The following is a 17,741-nucleotide window of genomic DNA, read 5'->3' on the forward strand; positions in this document are numbered from 1 at the left end:
ACTTCTGTCTACATGGATCTGTATACACTATATTTGTTATAATTAAAATTGACTGTGTATGGTATTTATTAGATCAGAAGATATAATATTTAGTCTTTAGTATTAAGCTAACACATTATAATATCAATATTTATACGTCAGAGTGTAATTAAGTACGTATATAGGACATGGATGCCTACATTATAATATAATATTTTGTGATTTAAAACGTTATTATGTAATATATCATATTATGTACTCACTAGTCACTACATATATATTGCTTGGATCAATACTTCTGAATAATTAAAAATAATATGCAGAAGTGTTGACTGTTGATACGATATTTTTCAAGGGGGTAGGGGTTATATTTTATTTATATTCATAAATAATTAAAAATGTATATTTATAATTAAAATTGAATGATAATATTATGATTATATAATTTATAATTATATTATAACGACTTTATCATGAGAAAAATATTTTTTCGATTTTTTCCCTTGGGTTAGGTTTAATTTATTTTTTATACATAAACTTGGATTGTTTTTCATTTTTAAAAGTGTATCGTTATTTTAAATATTTTTATTAACATCATCGTTTATGTTATTTCTTAAAAAGTTTAGACAATTTCCTAAGTAATAAGAGAAAAATAACAATAAAATAAACGTAAATTTAATTGATTATTTGAAAATTATGTTGTATTATCATTATAATGACTTATGAGAATGCATATATAATATAGTTTTAGTTTGGTATTACGGGGGAATACATCATAAACTTACTCCATAACTACGCCACTACTGATAATAAGATATTTGTATTTTATTTAACAGTGAACATACGTAAATAATTAATTATTTATATTATATACATTAAACAACTATATTCCAGTGCCTAATGGATATTATAAACTAAACCAAACCTGTAACATTCAATGGATTTTGCAGTATTTAGGTTTTTAGTATGAATAAAATACATATCCAGTGGTTAGTTCATGTGTGTGAATAATGTGTATAACAATTACTTTTATGTAGTTTTTGCTTTCGCGTATTTTATTTTATTTTATTTTTTTCGGTGATGAGGGAGAAGTGTTGTTAGTTTTGCGTTGGCCTTGTATACCAGTAACATATTCACAGCGTAAACAAGTGGTTTCGCCGTGGATTTGGTATGGCTTTTATTTTTTTGTAACACGACTGTTTTATTTATGTTTTACAATATATAATGGGTGGCTATTTGGGTTGATAAATTAAAGGGGAATAAAACACATTCAATGGAAAAAAAAAACCTCTCAAACGAATTAATTTGGCTGAGGTATTATGCGCAGGCAGGGACGTGAATTATTTTTCCTCTCCGGCACCGGCTGACGTTTTCACGCGTAGAAATACCGTGCTAGCGGTACAAGTCATTTGAGAAGTTACTCGACAATAACAGATTCTTTAACGATGATAAAACGCTACGCATACAAATACACACAGCGCGGCAACGTGGATAGAAGCATGCGTACCAGCAGGGACACAGATATATTGTATACGTGCCAGGCGTATATGCGGACAAATTGAGTACATGTTGGATTTACCACATTTAAACATTATTTATATAGATATATATATATAAAATATCATATACCAACGTATGTATAGTATTGTAGCAGAACGAACACAATCGTATCGCACGTGTGACAATTTACTGGGACTACCTGTTCTTTGGAGCATATCTCCCCGGCCGTAAGCTACGGGGATTTTCGCAGAATTTATGGTAGCGTTAAGCGCATTTCATTCACGACCTCAGACTCTACTCGTACTTTTGTCTCCCCGCAACCATCGCCAGACACTTATATCGGCGCGTGTTAAACAATAAACGACGAGAGCTACGTTATTAAAAAAAGGAAAACAATACAAGAACGACACCGATAAATCAATGACTTTACAAAAACATATATAGATCTTTCCCGAAATAAAAATACAATATACCCACCCGAAACGTTTTCCGGACAATTAACATGGGTACCGAATAATATTGTGATGTACCTATTAATAATAATTAGGGTAGAGAGTTAGATGATAACAATTTACATTGTACACGTTATTAAACTAAAATTTTAATATTTATATAAACGGTACTTTTAAAACATATTGACAGAAAAGTGTTACGTATACTAAAAAAAATCTATTTTCTCGGATAGAAACATTTTTTTATATTTCTTTAATCTAAAAATCTTGTATCATTTAAGATATTAAGAAATAATTACATTTTTAGTTATTTTAAAATAACGAAAATCTAAAATATACATTATACATGGATTAACCATTAAAACGCATGTCATAAAATGTAAAGTTAAATTTTACATTCAGTGTCGTTTGGTCATAAAACATATTATTGTATGAATTAGCTACTTTTTATTTAGCACCCAATAAAATATGCGCACGTATATCCTTAATTTTAGTGTAAATTAAAAAAAAAAAATCTGTAATTTATTATAATGCGAGTGACGGGGCACGAATATGATGGCGCAGGGATTCTGAGGCTTCGAAAATATATACGAGTAGGTTTTCGATCTATTCGTTATTTTAGATTTATTAGAAAATAATAATCTGATGTAATCTTCTTTGCAGTAATAATGTTAGCGGAGCACTAGAATATTTTTATCTGCCTTAGAAGATTTTCTATAACGTTTTGAGTGGGGGAATCGGGTATGTATACTGCTGTAATCGAATTATTGCACGCGTACATTATGTTTTATTAGATTATTACCCCCGTTGAAATGTGACGTCTAATAACCGAACAATAGTCTATATAGTATGTTATATAATAATTATTGCAAAGTTTGAAATTTACTCAAACCTAATCTTAAAAGTTTTCTCCATATTGATCCGAGACTGTAAACATTTCAAAACTCCACTTCGCACTTCGGTGTATTCCAAAACATCAAAACGGTAAAATGCTATACGATACATATATATGTATTATATACATTGTCCTGGTAGAATATAATTAATGGAAAGTATTTTCTTTCATACCGTGATAGATTAAACTTCCATAGACATCATTTGAATCATTACTCTTCTATAATTTAGTGATTAAAAATTGTATTATATTGTTATTACGTAAATATTAAAACAATTATATATAGTATATGTTATATAGTAGTTATGATTAGTGATCAATTTTTAGTAGAATTTTTGAACATTTTCCTGTAGGCTACATTATTGAACTTTGTGAGTGTTTTTAAATTAAAACACGAATTATTTTAATAGAAAAACTCGTTTGTAGTATGTTGAAGTGTCGAAAACTGATTTTCATTTGTAATAATTTTGTTTTAAATTATTAAAAATCAAGCATATTTATAACCTATTTTACTATAATATTATCATAATGTTATAACAATAACATCAAAAACACTTATGTGGAATTATTTCATGAACAATATCACTATAATAAAACAAAAACATCTGTTTTATTCGGAGGAAATTGTTATGGGAGCGGTATCTTAATTTTAGCTAGGTATAAAAAAATATTAGAATACTACTTTCGGATTTCAAACTCTGGTACCATTATGGTTTCGCGTGGAACATAGTCATTGTCATATTGTACATATTTATAAGTAGTACTGAAATTTATTATTTCGTCTTCTCATTCTAGTTCAGTCAATCGCTGTTGAATGTTGTACTGTACTAAAGTTATTGTTGTCGTTTTTCTCCGTCTATGATTATTATCGACGGGGATGGCAAGAAAATAATATATTTATTTAAGTCACAACCCGGTCATTGACATTTTTGTACAATGCTCTATATCATACATTAAATGATAACGGTTATTTGTGGTAGTGGTGAGAAATCGTACAAAATGTTAGTCCTTTACCTCGTCTATATATTATTACGACGTAAATAATTATAAGTACTTCGATGACGAGTAAATAACATTTATTAAAAATTTAAAAATTAATTATTGTCTTTATTTTATGACATCTTTTTACTTGTTGGGTCAGACTAACAGCAAGCAAACAATGCTTTATATTTTGAATTATTAAATTGTGAACAAAAGAAAATCCATTATCTTGTAATAGTCTATAATACATCCTGGTATTATAAATAAAAGTCAGTTTTAATAATATAAAATGCAATATAAGTACTTTAGATATATTATTTTTGTTACACTATAAAGCTAATACAATACATGATTATCTTAAAATCATTTTTATTCTTATTTGCAAACGTTGACGTATAGTTTAAGATTATTTGGAAACATTTATAAGCATTTTATTTTTACCTTTTATTGTAACTTCGTAACATGAACGTAAAATGTTTTATTTGTTTATAGCAGAGACAGGAACTTTTTTTTTTTGGATCCGGTACTCAGCTATTTCATTAAATTGTTTATATATAACGATTAAAACCAATATTAAATGATTCCAATATATTTTTTTTTCAATTTAAACTTTAGTATTTGTTTCTAAATAAAAATAAGATTAATTTATCAAAGCACTTCATGTACTCAAAAAATAATTATGGAGATAGAAAACAATTTGTAATTATAATGAATGTTGATAATTCATATTTAAAACGTAAGTTTTTGATTATTTTTAAAATATTTTAATCTGGTTCTATGGGTAGATTCCGATAAGTTTACAATATTTTATGAGTTTACGGGTTCCAAATTTACCAGTCTCTAACATATAATGGTGCAATTAATGCACTATATATTTTTCTCAAATGAATTTCTGAGTTCCTTTACATTTCGTTATGACACCTGCAGTATACCACATTTTCTTTGCAGTTGCATTCGGTAGTTTCATACCTAATACTACTCTCGTAAAAGTCCTATCTACTAAACAATGCTATCGTCTTTCACATTAGGCTCTTTTAAAATGTATGTTTTGTATTTTAAATAAAAACTTATAATTCTTGAGCCACATTACTTTTATAAATAAATTATGACCATAGGCCTTCATATTAAATTAGTATAAAATATATTATGTTCATAGATCAACATAAGTTTTGATCATTAAATTTAGTACAATAATAAATATTGAAACGTCAATATTTTCAGAAAAAAAAATTCTACAAAGTGGTTTTCTTCAATTGTTTTAAAAATTATTAAATTAAAAAAAATATATTTTTAACTTTTTTACCAAAACATTAAAATAAATTAAAACATGAAATATTTGTAGTTCTTGTCCCTATGAATGTTATTAAAAAACCAGAGTTATGATATATCCATTCAAGAGATATCCCAACGGGTAAATCCTCATGGGAAACTCTGTATAATACATATAATTTGTACACGTGTTATATCACGTTTAAATAGTGTAGATTTTTAAATATCAGGATAATGGAATGTCATAAAAATAAAAATAAAAATTTGTTTTAAAATAATTGCGATTACCTATTAATTTTAAAAACTCAAATGGGATTCATAGAAATGCTATTCTACAATAATCCTGGTTTTATTAATAAATCACCATAATATTATAATTATTAAATTATTTCAATTAGTCGTTGAATTTATACCGCAAAAGTGCAAACACGGAGTACCTAACCTATGTCTGGACGGTGTTTTAAATCGTCTACTTACTGCCCTTGGACCATACAAATTTGACACCGCGGGCACCAGGTTCGGCTTACTCGTTTTGGTTATAATATTTATATGTGTCATAATAATACATTCGATGTGGGATACTATGAGAAAATCGTATACATTGTACAAAGACGTAAAACAACGAATGTACATTTTATATACACAGCAGGGTATTGTTTCAATTGATTTTCACAGTCGTTATATAGAAATCGTATGAGTATGGCTATAGTATAGCTTTTCGAAGTTGCGTCGATGGTCAAAAGGAAATCTAAGTATTTTTTTATTTATTCAATATGAATTTATTTTAATTGAAAAAGTATATTAATCGTCTTTTTCTGAATTTGGTGTTAGTTAATATAAAACATAAAATTTGTGTATAAAATAATAATGTGTGTGAATTTTTGTTCACGTAATATTGATTTTCACATAAAAATAAGTTTAATATATTAGTTTATACTATACATAGCGTTCTTTGAAAAATGAATACAACAAACTCACACAATATGTTTATTGATATAAAGATGATTATTGCAAATATTATTGTTTTTTTTTTTTTTTTTTTTTTTTTTTTTATTGTTGACTAAAAATAAATGATATCTTAATTTCAATATTGTTTCATCCACTAAAAATAATAACTCCATTACGCGTACTACGACCGAATAGACAATTAGATACCTTAAACGTATTTTTTCAGTTTTGTGTTTCATTGTAATGAACAAAAGTATAAAAATTTTTAAATTTTTAAAATACTAATAAAATAGGTATGTTGAATACAAAATGTACTAGTTGCATAGGGCCATAGCAGTATAGCACTGACGGTTCAACTAATGTATGAGTTATACATGTACAAATAAAATAACTCGGTAATTTGAACAAACACGCATATGATTCAGGGTTATTTTAATATTATATTTATAAAATTAATTAATAAATTACAATTGATTTTTATTTATATTCGACAATGATAATATATTATAATTTTGAATATATTTATATCTACGTAAACGTTTTATTTATTTTTTGTGCTAATAATTACTTAATTTTCAATAAGTTGTTATAACAATATAAAACATAAACAATAATTCATAAGATATTCATACCCACTTAATTATTTTATTATAATTTGGTATATAATATAGATTATTGAAAACTTAAATTATGATGTACCTTAATTGCATATCTAAATCGCCTTATTGAAATATTGAATTATTGAAAAGTTTGTTTTGCAACAAACATAATTCCCGTATTCAAGCTCGTCACTATAAAATAATAATTTTTATTTATCCAATTGTAAGTATATGTCATTTTTGTTGGGGGGCATTTCAGCAACGATCTATATTTCAACTATATAATAATATTACTGTATGTTGTGGTATTTTTTATTGCGACTTTCGATTTTCCTTATTTTTTTATAATTTTCTCGTTTTGGTTTTATGGTTTTTAATTTCGTCACATCTTATTGGATAGCATATTTTTTTAACATCTTTCTCTCTTTACGATCATACGATTTTTTTTTCTTTTGAATGTATAAAGTAATCGGTCGTTTGGCGGCTGAGACATTATTTATAGTCTGCTAGTAAAAAGGCTATTTTTCTCGTACCACCACTACCTAACCGATATAGTACAACCCACCCTTTGATATAGAAATGATGATAACACACATATGGATCAAATATAATATAATCTGCGTGTAAATTTTGTCGCATTACTTGAGTAACTTTTTTTAATAACTCATAATATTATACAATATAACCGTACATTAATATTTTAGCTTAAATTATGCGCATGATTTTTTTAGACCATATTCTAATAGGTACATGCCAGTGTTTGCAATGCGTCTGTTGAAATATGACGGGAGTTTTTTGTTCGATACACAAATAGATAAAAAAAAAACAAAATAGACAAGACACGATAGAACGGTTTGATCGACATTTCTTTTACTATTAATTGTTTTTAATTTTAAATTTACGATTGGAATTTGTACAGCTTAATAAAATTATTATAAAGCTATAAGTTTTAATGTTTACATGTATGACTTGTATAAATATGGCTTGTATGCATATTTATATACAAAAATATCTAACTGTATTGAATATAAAATTTAGTTAGTTTTAATTATTGATTAGTATATTTTTAAACAATTATATACCTATATATACGTACTAGTGTACTACAAGTATCCATATTTATTATAATATGTAGACGATGCAGTGTTTTTTTCTGTTTTGGAGGAGATTTTAATTTTGTTTTTGATAGAAATTAACTCTTTTTCTTCAATCCAATCTACATCAGCCGACAAAAATAGGTTGAATTAAAAACAATAAAACTAAAACATCCCTCGTTATTTAGATAGTTGCATAAATTATAATTATTCGTTTGAAAAAAATAACCATTACCACATTCAACAAAATTACACAAAGCAATATTGAGATACTTTTTTTTTATTTATTACTATTGTATTTCTTTAACATTTATCGCTTTCTTGTGTACTTATATTTTTATTTATGTGTTGTCATCTTAATGTAGCCCGGAGGCCGATTAAGTGATAAACTTTTTTCAGCTAATTCTTCTTAAATACATAACAATATAATATAATGGCTGTGTTTCCGCCCATTACAGGAAATCTCGATATCAATACAGAAAATACATTACTGTTGGACTTAGCCGTATCGGATTTATTTTCCGTAAATTATTTGGAACTCAATATTAGACACACAACAAACATTATTCAATTAGCTGGTTGAGTGACACGGAGGTCACTAGTATATACGCATGTACACAAATATGTAGATAAAATCTAGCGCTAAATGTACAAAAAAAAAAAAAAAAAATAAGAAGCTATCTGCGTAATCCATTATAGGATTCGTTACATACAAGAACATATATTTTGTGTTTTACACATTTAGTATCCTAGCAGCTTTCGTGAAAGTTTTATTGTCGCACTTTTTATATTATTATAGTACCGCCGAAGTGTATAATTATATTACCAATTACAATATACTATAATGTACATATAGACGATCAAATATCTTGCAACAACAAGACAATTATGAAACAATTACTTATATTGACTATAATTTCAGTTTTATTGTTCTCTATAAAAAAAACAACATATTATTATAAATCAACAAATTATACTGAGATATCTTCTTAATTACTTTAAATGTTTATAACTAAAATTCTTGTTTATACTTAACATAATATTGTTGTATAAATTCACTATTAAAACTGTGACTATTCAAATAGTCTTGAAAATAAAAAAATAATAACTTGCCACTATATAAATTACAGGTTTTATATTAATTTTCTGATGAGTTGACAAGTATTTGAAACTTACTTGCTAACCTAACCTAACTTTGATATACGTCATTTGGTAACGGTAATTTGGTCACGCGTCAATTCGTCGCAGTCATTTGGACGCCCAACAATTGGACGCGTACGACATTTCGCCGCACGTCATTTTGACGCATACTACATTTAGTCGGGCGTCAATTCGTCGCTTATCGATGATGATGATAATTATTTGGCTATATAGTTGTATAAGGTTAAGTAATGTATTAACAATTTAATATAAAATTCAATATTTAATAATTAGGATTTTTAATATTGAAATTATTATAATTTAATATACATATAATGAGTACTTAAATTGTTTCCAATTGAAATCTGAAACTTTTTTGATCGAATTAAAGAAAATCTACCTAGAACCAATTACAAAACAGAGGGCTGGTACAATAAACCAGCAATGTAAGTTGTATTTTCAGCAATGTATGTAATGGTTCTACGAAACCAATCATTTGGAAATATATAGACTGTCTTTAAAAAGAAGAGAGTTTGAATAAAATTATATCAGAACAATTACCTACATACTAGATATGCCCCACCCCCCCACAAAAAAAAAAGTATAAGGATTTATCAAATAGATGACTCTTAGGAAGTATATTCTAATGTTAATAATCATCCAATAAATTAAATTTTACTAGGTATTTTACCTAATAATAATAATATTTTTTTAAATAATAAGTTTAGTTTTTTTTCTATATTTTATTTTAATTTTACTTTACTTTTTATAAATAATTAATGTTTTAGTTGTAACATGTAGGTACTCATTATATGTATATTAAATTAAAATAATTTCAATATTAAAAATACCAATTATTACTAATTATTAAATATTGAATTTTATATTAAATTATTAATACATTACCTAACCTTATACAACTATATATATCCAAATAATTATCGCCAACATCGATAAGCGACGAATTGACGTGCGATCAAATAAAGTATTCGCCAAAATGACGAGCGGTGAAATGTCGTACGCGTCCAATTATTGTGCGTTAAAATGACCACGACCAAATGACGGTACACTCTTGTATTTAGATGAATAAGGACTAATTTTTTATGCGAATTAGTGTTATAAGTTTTTTAAAAATCGAGATTGAAAAAGGAGGGAAAATTTTCAAAATTATAATTTTAAAGAGTTATAAAATTGAGCCGAACACTAAATATAATATTTTATATTTTATAGTTTATTTTTTAATGGTAAAATAATTAAAGACGTTATAAATATTGCAATGAAATAATACATTAAACAGAAAACATTAATTTTATAACTGAAAAATGTACTAATAAATAACGGCTGCTTTAAAACTATTTTATTGTGATTTTACGATAAGAATAGTAAAGTACTGATTTGTGGAACACCTTCAAAATAATAATAAAAAATAAGCTATTTTAATATTTCAATATTCTTATAAGCAATATTATTTTAATCGTTAATTTTGTATGAGAAGAACATAATATATAAATTGTCAGTATCTATATACATTAGGATATCAACGCTACTATTACTTCATATTTTATATTGAATATCAAAATTAAATTGTTTGATAAGAGTTGTGTAGAATAATTATTTTAGTAATATTATAATGTTTTATATAAATCGTATAATTTTTCTGTTTTGTTAAGTACCTACTCTTTTCCTTACAAATTCAAAAAGAATATTTCAATGTTCATATTTGATGAAAATCACTTAGTACATATTATATTGACATATTGTAAGAAAATTATAGGTGTTAATAAATAAATTTAAAATAAAATGTGTACAATGGAATAAATTAAATGAATGATAAAGTATGGCTATTGACTTGGGACTTTAATTATTGTATCTACCTGTAAATTTGATAACTGTTATGATGGGAATCAAACTATGAATAAAACCTACCGAATATTATTATGACATAATACTACCTATAGTATGCTAAATTTTAAATATTATTACGTTATAAGTTATAAGTCTTTATTACATAATTTATACCTTTATACCATATTGTATAATACTATAATTTAGACGTTTAAAATAAATAACATGATAAATCACCGGTAATAATTGTATCTGTTATATTTTATACAATTTAAAATCTTATCCGGCAAATATATATATTGTTTATTAATTTATTATGTCTCAATAATTATCGTGATTAATGTTTTTTAGCTCTTGATCCAGCACAGCCTAATTTCAAAGACAGTAAGAAAAACGAAAGAGTCGACGTTGGCAGTGGTCAGTTCGTTATGGTGTTGCATACGTCGACCATGTTCTTAGGATTGAGAGAGCCAGTTGGTCATGTCGATTTTTACTTCAACGGTGGCCACATGCAGCCATCGTGTAACTCCGATACAGGTAAAGAATAATTAGCATAGAATTTGATTTTCATCTAAAATTGCTTTATGCGAAGTTATAACGGTTATTTATAATAATTAAAAAAATAAAAACACGTTAGGTATGTTCATAATATTAATTTCGATTGTAAGGATAAAATCACGTCATAGTTTTCTTGGAATTTATTTGTAATGACTACTCTACATAATCGATGTTTGTAAACCTCTCCACCAAGTAAAATAAATGGGATGGTTTCAAACTCTTTAATATACTTAACTCATCAGAACTTTTAAAATTGTTAAGCCTATTATTTCTACACACATAATATGTGTATTGTGTGTGTGAAAATTTGAATTTTAAAAGCTTATTATAAATTCGAACAGTGGTGTATTACCTTAACTTTATTTTATAATTTAATAATTCCTATCTTTGAAACATTAGTATGCTTCAAACGATATAGGTACTCGACTAAGTTTTCCGAAACTTAATTATAATTGAATGTGCTATGAAAATATTCTGAACAATTAATATAGTAAAAATATAATATTAACGTTATGATTGGCCATTTAATATTGCGCTTAAAAGATATTGTTTTAAAATAACGATTGATAATTAAACGCAAGACGACTCGTATTTGTAATAAATTATTATATACTTTGTATTTCATTTTATACATTAATTTTTGCTCCTATAAAATGATATTGAAATTAAATAAACCGTAAATTGGTTCATCAATCAAATTTATTATTTTTTAAATAAATTGTCGTAACTATACCTAATGTTATCACAATATTATAGCTACTTATTATAATAATTATTTTATTGTTTTTAACAACATTTTAAAAACCAATTTTATGTCATTAAATTAATATTTTACAAATAAATGAGGTTTTCGATCATTATATATAAGAAAAAATAGCTGTTTTATTTAGTTTTGATTTTAATTTATTTTAATTGAAATCGGAGGTTTTCTATAAGAGATTTTTGAATTAATGTATGTATTATTTATTATTCAGTCGGTTGATTCGATTTGGTCACATTCCATAAAATAGTACGGACGAACAAAACCACCGTGTCCTGTCTTTGTAATCTAATCGCTGCAATATCTAATGAATTCCGAAGATTAGGCCATTTCCAAATAATGCATTAGTTCGTCCACCAATTACTATATCTCTGACCTCGCGGTCATCCGGAAATTGATGATGGGCCAACGTAGAAGTCAACAGTGATCGATGGGAGTTCAAACTTGCGATTACGATAAACAATTTAGTCCTGGTTGTAGTTTTTATTCTAAAATGAGATAGGTACTATGCATTTTTTTATTTTTTGATATTTATTCGCTATGTACCATAGCTGAAGAAAAAATTAATGCATTAATTAGTTAAAAATTAAATTAAATATTTTTCAACTTAACTAGTTATATTTTTAACTATAGTTTTTAATAGGTAGTTTAATACAAACTTATAGTTACCTAAACCACAGTCAGTGTGAAAAAAGGAGGAATAATATTAGTTGATTTAAACAAAATTGTTTATGTAGTTATTATTTAAATTAAAATTGAAATTTGAACAATTGTGCAATAAGACCAGTACCTAGGTAATAATTAAAAAAAAAAATAATATTAGATTATTAACTACTAATTAGTTTATAGATGAGTTAAGTAAATATTTTTCTCTGTGTTAATTTCAAGCTTTCAAAGTCGAACATATATTATATTGTTTGTTCCTTATTAACTTATAACTTAACGTGATTAATGTTATTACATAGCTAAATCAAGTTATTTTTTTTTTATTTATATACCACCCTTTGGGTAAATATATAATACAGTATGTTTACGAGTAATATATTATACCTACTGATATATTTCACCAAGTGGAGTTTTTAAGAGAATTTGATTGAATGTTTTCAAAAATGTAAAAATAAATAATAATTTTTTTAAGTGATTTAAAATATTAATAAATTACAACAACCACTAACTACCTAACGTGGTACGGTAAATCAATTGTCGTTCTTTAATCTAATTATGTGTTTATATGATACAAAATAATATAAATATATATTATATAATATAATATATAATATTACCAATGGTTTCTATTGACGCGAGTTTATTTAATAAAATTATATTAAGTATTGTCAGGTACCTATATCTACAATGTTTTAAATATAATATTTTCATATAATTCAAAAAACATGTCTTGTAGGAAGTAAAATTTTTCATGCGTTTCGTTTTTGTTGATATCTCATTATCATATAATGCACTACATACAATAATAATAATTATTATTATTATTGGTAAAAGTTATAACCGAGAGAAGGTATCAAACGAAAAGTTTTTCTTTAATGTTCCTACTATTTTGATTCTTTTAGTTTGTATCAACTGTTTGGAGTATAGAATGTTCAAATTTTAGGTTCAAAGTATTTCAAAAGCTATATAAACATAAACGTTCCATCTATATATCCCTCAACAGAAGGCTATGCATACTAAGTATATTGTTTAAGACTTTGAAGTTTATTTACAAGTATTAAAAATCATTAAGAATTAATTGTTATTTATCGTAAATATTTCACCAACAATTCTGAAAATCTTTTCGTGCCTCATTGTTATGTAGGTGCTGGAAAACATTATCAATTACTTATAGGTTTCCTAATGAAACTGTAATGTTCATACATGAAAACATTTTTAACTTTATTTGTATTACCTATAAAGATGGTCGATTCTAAATCTTGTTCTACAAGGTTTAGTAATTAGATTAGGTTTGTCACTCACAAAATAATATGTTACATATAATACAATTGGTATATGGTAACAAAAATAAGTACACGATGTGAATGTATTTAATGTTATTCCCGATTGGTCATTTAATAAACGCACATTTTAGGTTAACGCCAAAGGAAGTTTTCCCTTTTCTAATGCACATACCTCTCATTACATTTTAAATCAGATTTATCGAAATAAATTACATAGTAGATGAGCACTTATATTGAAATGTTTTTTTAAACTATTCTTTCAGATTTCGAGATGCGTTATTACGTTATTTATAGGCATAAGACAATTTCCTTTTATTATTGTAAATAATAAAACTGTTTTGCAAAGTCAAAATGGTTATCTATTTACTATTTAGTATAAAGTTGTACATAAATACCTAGTTAATTCTAATACCAAAATTTCCAATAAATAAATAAAATTGTTTTTAAACACACATTAAGTTCAGATTTAGAAACAAAATTATATTTAAACAGAAAATACCTCACAACTTTAATAATTTTTTTATAACTTAAAAATATTATTCATGGAGACTTAACATTTTTACGTATACCTATTATGAATTTAATAAACGCAATGACATTTTCAAAATATTTTAAGATATTACATATTTATATTATGAACCCATTTACATATACGGCAGTTTTACAGTGAGATGGAATTGACTCAAAAGTTTATACCTAAAAATAATATAATAAATAATATTAAAATACAACGTTTTTAACCGAAATTTAATCAACCTACCGTAATACTGACATTAGTAAAATAAATTACTTGAATAGCAACATCAAAAAAACATGTTATCATGAAAAAAATACTTGGTGTTATAGGCTATACAGTTATATACAGACTGTCTTCGCTTAAAATTCGTTTTTCGTATGCAATGTTACATTGCCACTGAACTTAAATTTAATACATCAATAGCAGTGACTCAATTGACACACACAAACTATATGGAAAAGCGATATTCACTAGCCCACTTATTTTTTTAATTATTATTTTTTTGTAAAAGTTTAAATCAAATAAATTAATTCTAATTTATTCTAAATAAAATTAATAAAATAAAATTCTCAAACTTAAAAACGATGTTCGTTACATTTGAGACTAAAACGTGTAAAAAAATAATTTTAAATTCTTAAACGCTTTTTAAGTCCAGTTTTAAATTTAATATCTGAACGCTGCAATAGCTGAACACACACGTTTCACGCATCATCAACGAATTTCATCCGTGCTTAAATGTTTTGAGTCGAAATTGTATTTATTAATCATAAATATATATTTACTAAAATCCACTATGTCTTTATCTCGTTTACTTTTTATAAATATAGCCGTCGTTAAATATCGTTTTAAGCAAATATTTTAAATTAAAACCGTCCAAAACTCGAAACACGACTGCTAACTTATTATACCTCATATAGGTATTACTAGTTAAATTAATGTGGAAACTCATTCATATAATAGTCGAATACGATGTCATTAATTTGATGTAATGAGATAAAATTGTATGTAAATGTTATCGGAAGATAGCATAATTATATGACGTGATCGCAACAACTGCGGATGTGTATAATACACATTTTGTGTGTTATACCTCTTAATGGTTTTCTCCGGACAACCATAAATGAAATATAAACGTTATTTAAAAACCATTGCCAGTTTGATTTTAAAACGAATAACTGGGCGAAACGAGTCCCGCGCCCAGATTGATGGGCTGAAAAGCGCTTGGTATGTTAAGTCTATTACGTTATCGCAACTGATCCCACCTAATCAAAATGTGCACATACTACGAATATACTTAGTATTTGTAACCAATTGAAGGCACGTGTAATGTTAAAATCTGTAATTAGACGTATAAAAAAAAGTGACCGATAAAATAATATACACTTCATTATCGCGTCGGTGTATTCATGACGGGGTGGCGGCGATCGTGGCCAACAGGCTGGCAAAAATCCACGCGCTCTGAACGTTCGGTTCGACCATTCGCAACGTGAACGGTTTCTGTTTGGGCGTCAGCTGCCGTGCCTTGTGGCCAACCGCGAGCGCGTACGTCGAGTGCGTGTCGAACGCGGACCCGGACACGGCCACCGTGACGGGCAGTCCGGTCCGCTTCAGTACGGACGACAGCCCGGCGCCGACCAGGTTCGCGGACCGCGTGGTGACGCATCCGCACGCGTACCGGAAGAGCTCGCAGTCCATGTGGGACGGGTTGGTCACGTCAAGCACGTCGGTCAGCACGGTACGGGTGTGGCTGTACGACAACCGGTCGTCCGATTCGACCAGCCACAGGTGTTTGGCTTTAAGCTTGTACTCGGTGGTCATGGCTTTTGTCGTGACGCCCTCGAACAGCGCCCGGTTGGAGGCCATCGCCAGAACCATCTCGCGCACCAACTCGGCCATGTACATGCCTGAAAATGTGGACCGGAGAAGGCCGACCGACCGCGTCGACTATCATATTATTAATATTATTATAACAATATTGAGGGGTAAATGATTTTTTTAAACGTTCACTTAATTGTAAATCTAAAATAAAAACTGAAATCTAACAAATCGTTACAGAGTACATTTAGAAAAGAAAGTTTAAATGTATGTACAAACATTTTTAAACTTGGAATACATCACGGATCAAACCTGTATCTAATCATATTATTATTTCACCTATTCACATTCAAATGAATAAATTCCCGAGTATAAGGATAAACTTATTGTTGAATTTGTAATTTTTGGTTTATTTAAATCGAATATATAAACTATATAATAATTTAAATATAAGATTAAGAATAAAATGTAAAAAGTTGTTAATGCACAATGTTGTATATTCAAAGCTTTTTTAGTTTTATAATATTTTTACTATTTACTGTTTGACGATTAAAACCGTTTTTAATAACCATTAGTTATACTAATATAATAGAAAAATGTGTACATTAAGACTAAAAGGGATTTGAGATTTTATTGAAAATTAAAGGCTAACATTTTTATTAATACTCAGACTTATATCTACTATCTAAATATTCCATTGTAAATCAATTTCAGTTTTCGTGAAGTAGAGAATCATATTAAAATAATATAAAACGGTGTGTCTAAATTTTAAATAAACATATACTATGATTTTCAATATAAAAATATGCAAATCCCTCCCCCTCCAAAAAAAAAAAAAAAAAAATGACTGTATATTTTTATTTAGCACATTTTTAAAGCATCAAGGGTTGAGACCTCCTCGTAAAGCTTTTTAGATTTTAAAAACTGGAATAATAAAATCAAAACTCTTTTCGGAATAATATAATCTCTAATCCTGTATAGTAATCTGTAGACCTACGTCCTACACGAATAATAATAAATTACAGTACGTGTACAATAGCAATAACAATAATTATATTAATTGTGTAATATCGTGATCGCGATAACGTAGTTCACGCGAACGCAACTTGCCTGAAGTCATTTTCTCGTAAATTTGCTGGCCGGGATTTCGGGATCGGGCGTCGAGTTGACGGTCGTATTCGGTCAACAAGTGGTCGAGGGCTCCGTCCTCGCCGAAAGCACCCCATTCGGTGTTGATGACGGTGCGGCCGAATTCCGACACGTAACAGCAATTGCAGCCGTCGTCCACGACGACCGCGGCGCGCGTGTCAGGCTTTTCGGCCACGCTGTGCACCATTGCCGCGCACGCGTCGTTGAGCACGGCCACCGAGGCCACGGACACGTCAGCCCGGGCTGCGGCCATCCTCCACTCGGCCGCCACGTCTCGGCTCACCCCGTCGA

General features: G+C 27.7%; 2 protein-coding genes across 2 annotated transcripts in view; one reads left to right on the top strand and one right to left on the bottom strand.

Annotated features, from left to right (window-relative positions):
• Nucleotides 1-17,741, bottom strand: part of LOC113557188 (ras-related protein Rap-1b) — a 156,233-nt gene that overhangs the window by 40,750 nt on the left and 97,742 nt on the right. The window lies entirely within an intron of this gene.
• LOC113557182 (lipase member H-like) overlaps nucleotides 1-17,741 on the top strand; it is a 39,136-nt gene that overhangs the window by 9,911 nt on the left and 11,484 nt on the right. Inside the window, exon 5 of the mRNA XM_026962546.1 lies at nucleotides 11,054-11,239. Within this exon, the coding sequence (XP_026818347.1) occupies nucleotides 11,054-11,239 (186 nt within the window). The remainder of the gene's footprint in view (nucleotides 1-11,053; nucleotides 11,240-17,741) is intronic.

Source organism: Rhopalosiphum maidis, chromosome 4, assembly GCF_003676215.2.
Source record: "Rhopalosiphum maidis isolate BTI-1 chromosome 4, ASM367621v3, whole genome shotgun sequence".
In the NCBI taxonomy this organism is placed as follows: Eukaryota; Metazoa; Arthropoda; class Insecta; order Hemiptera; family Aphididae; genus Rhopalosiphum; species Rhopalosiphum maidis.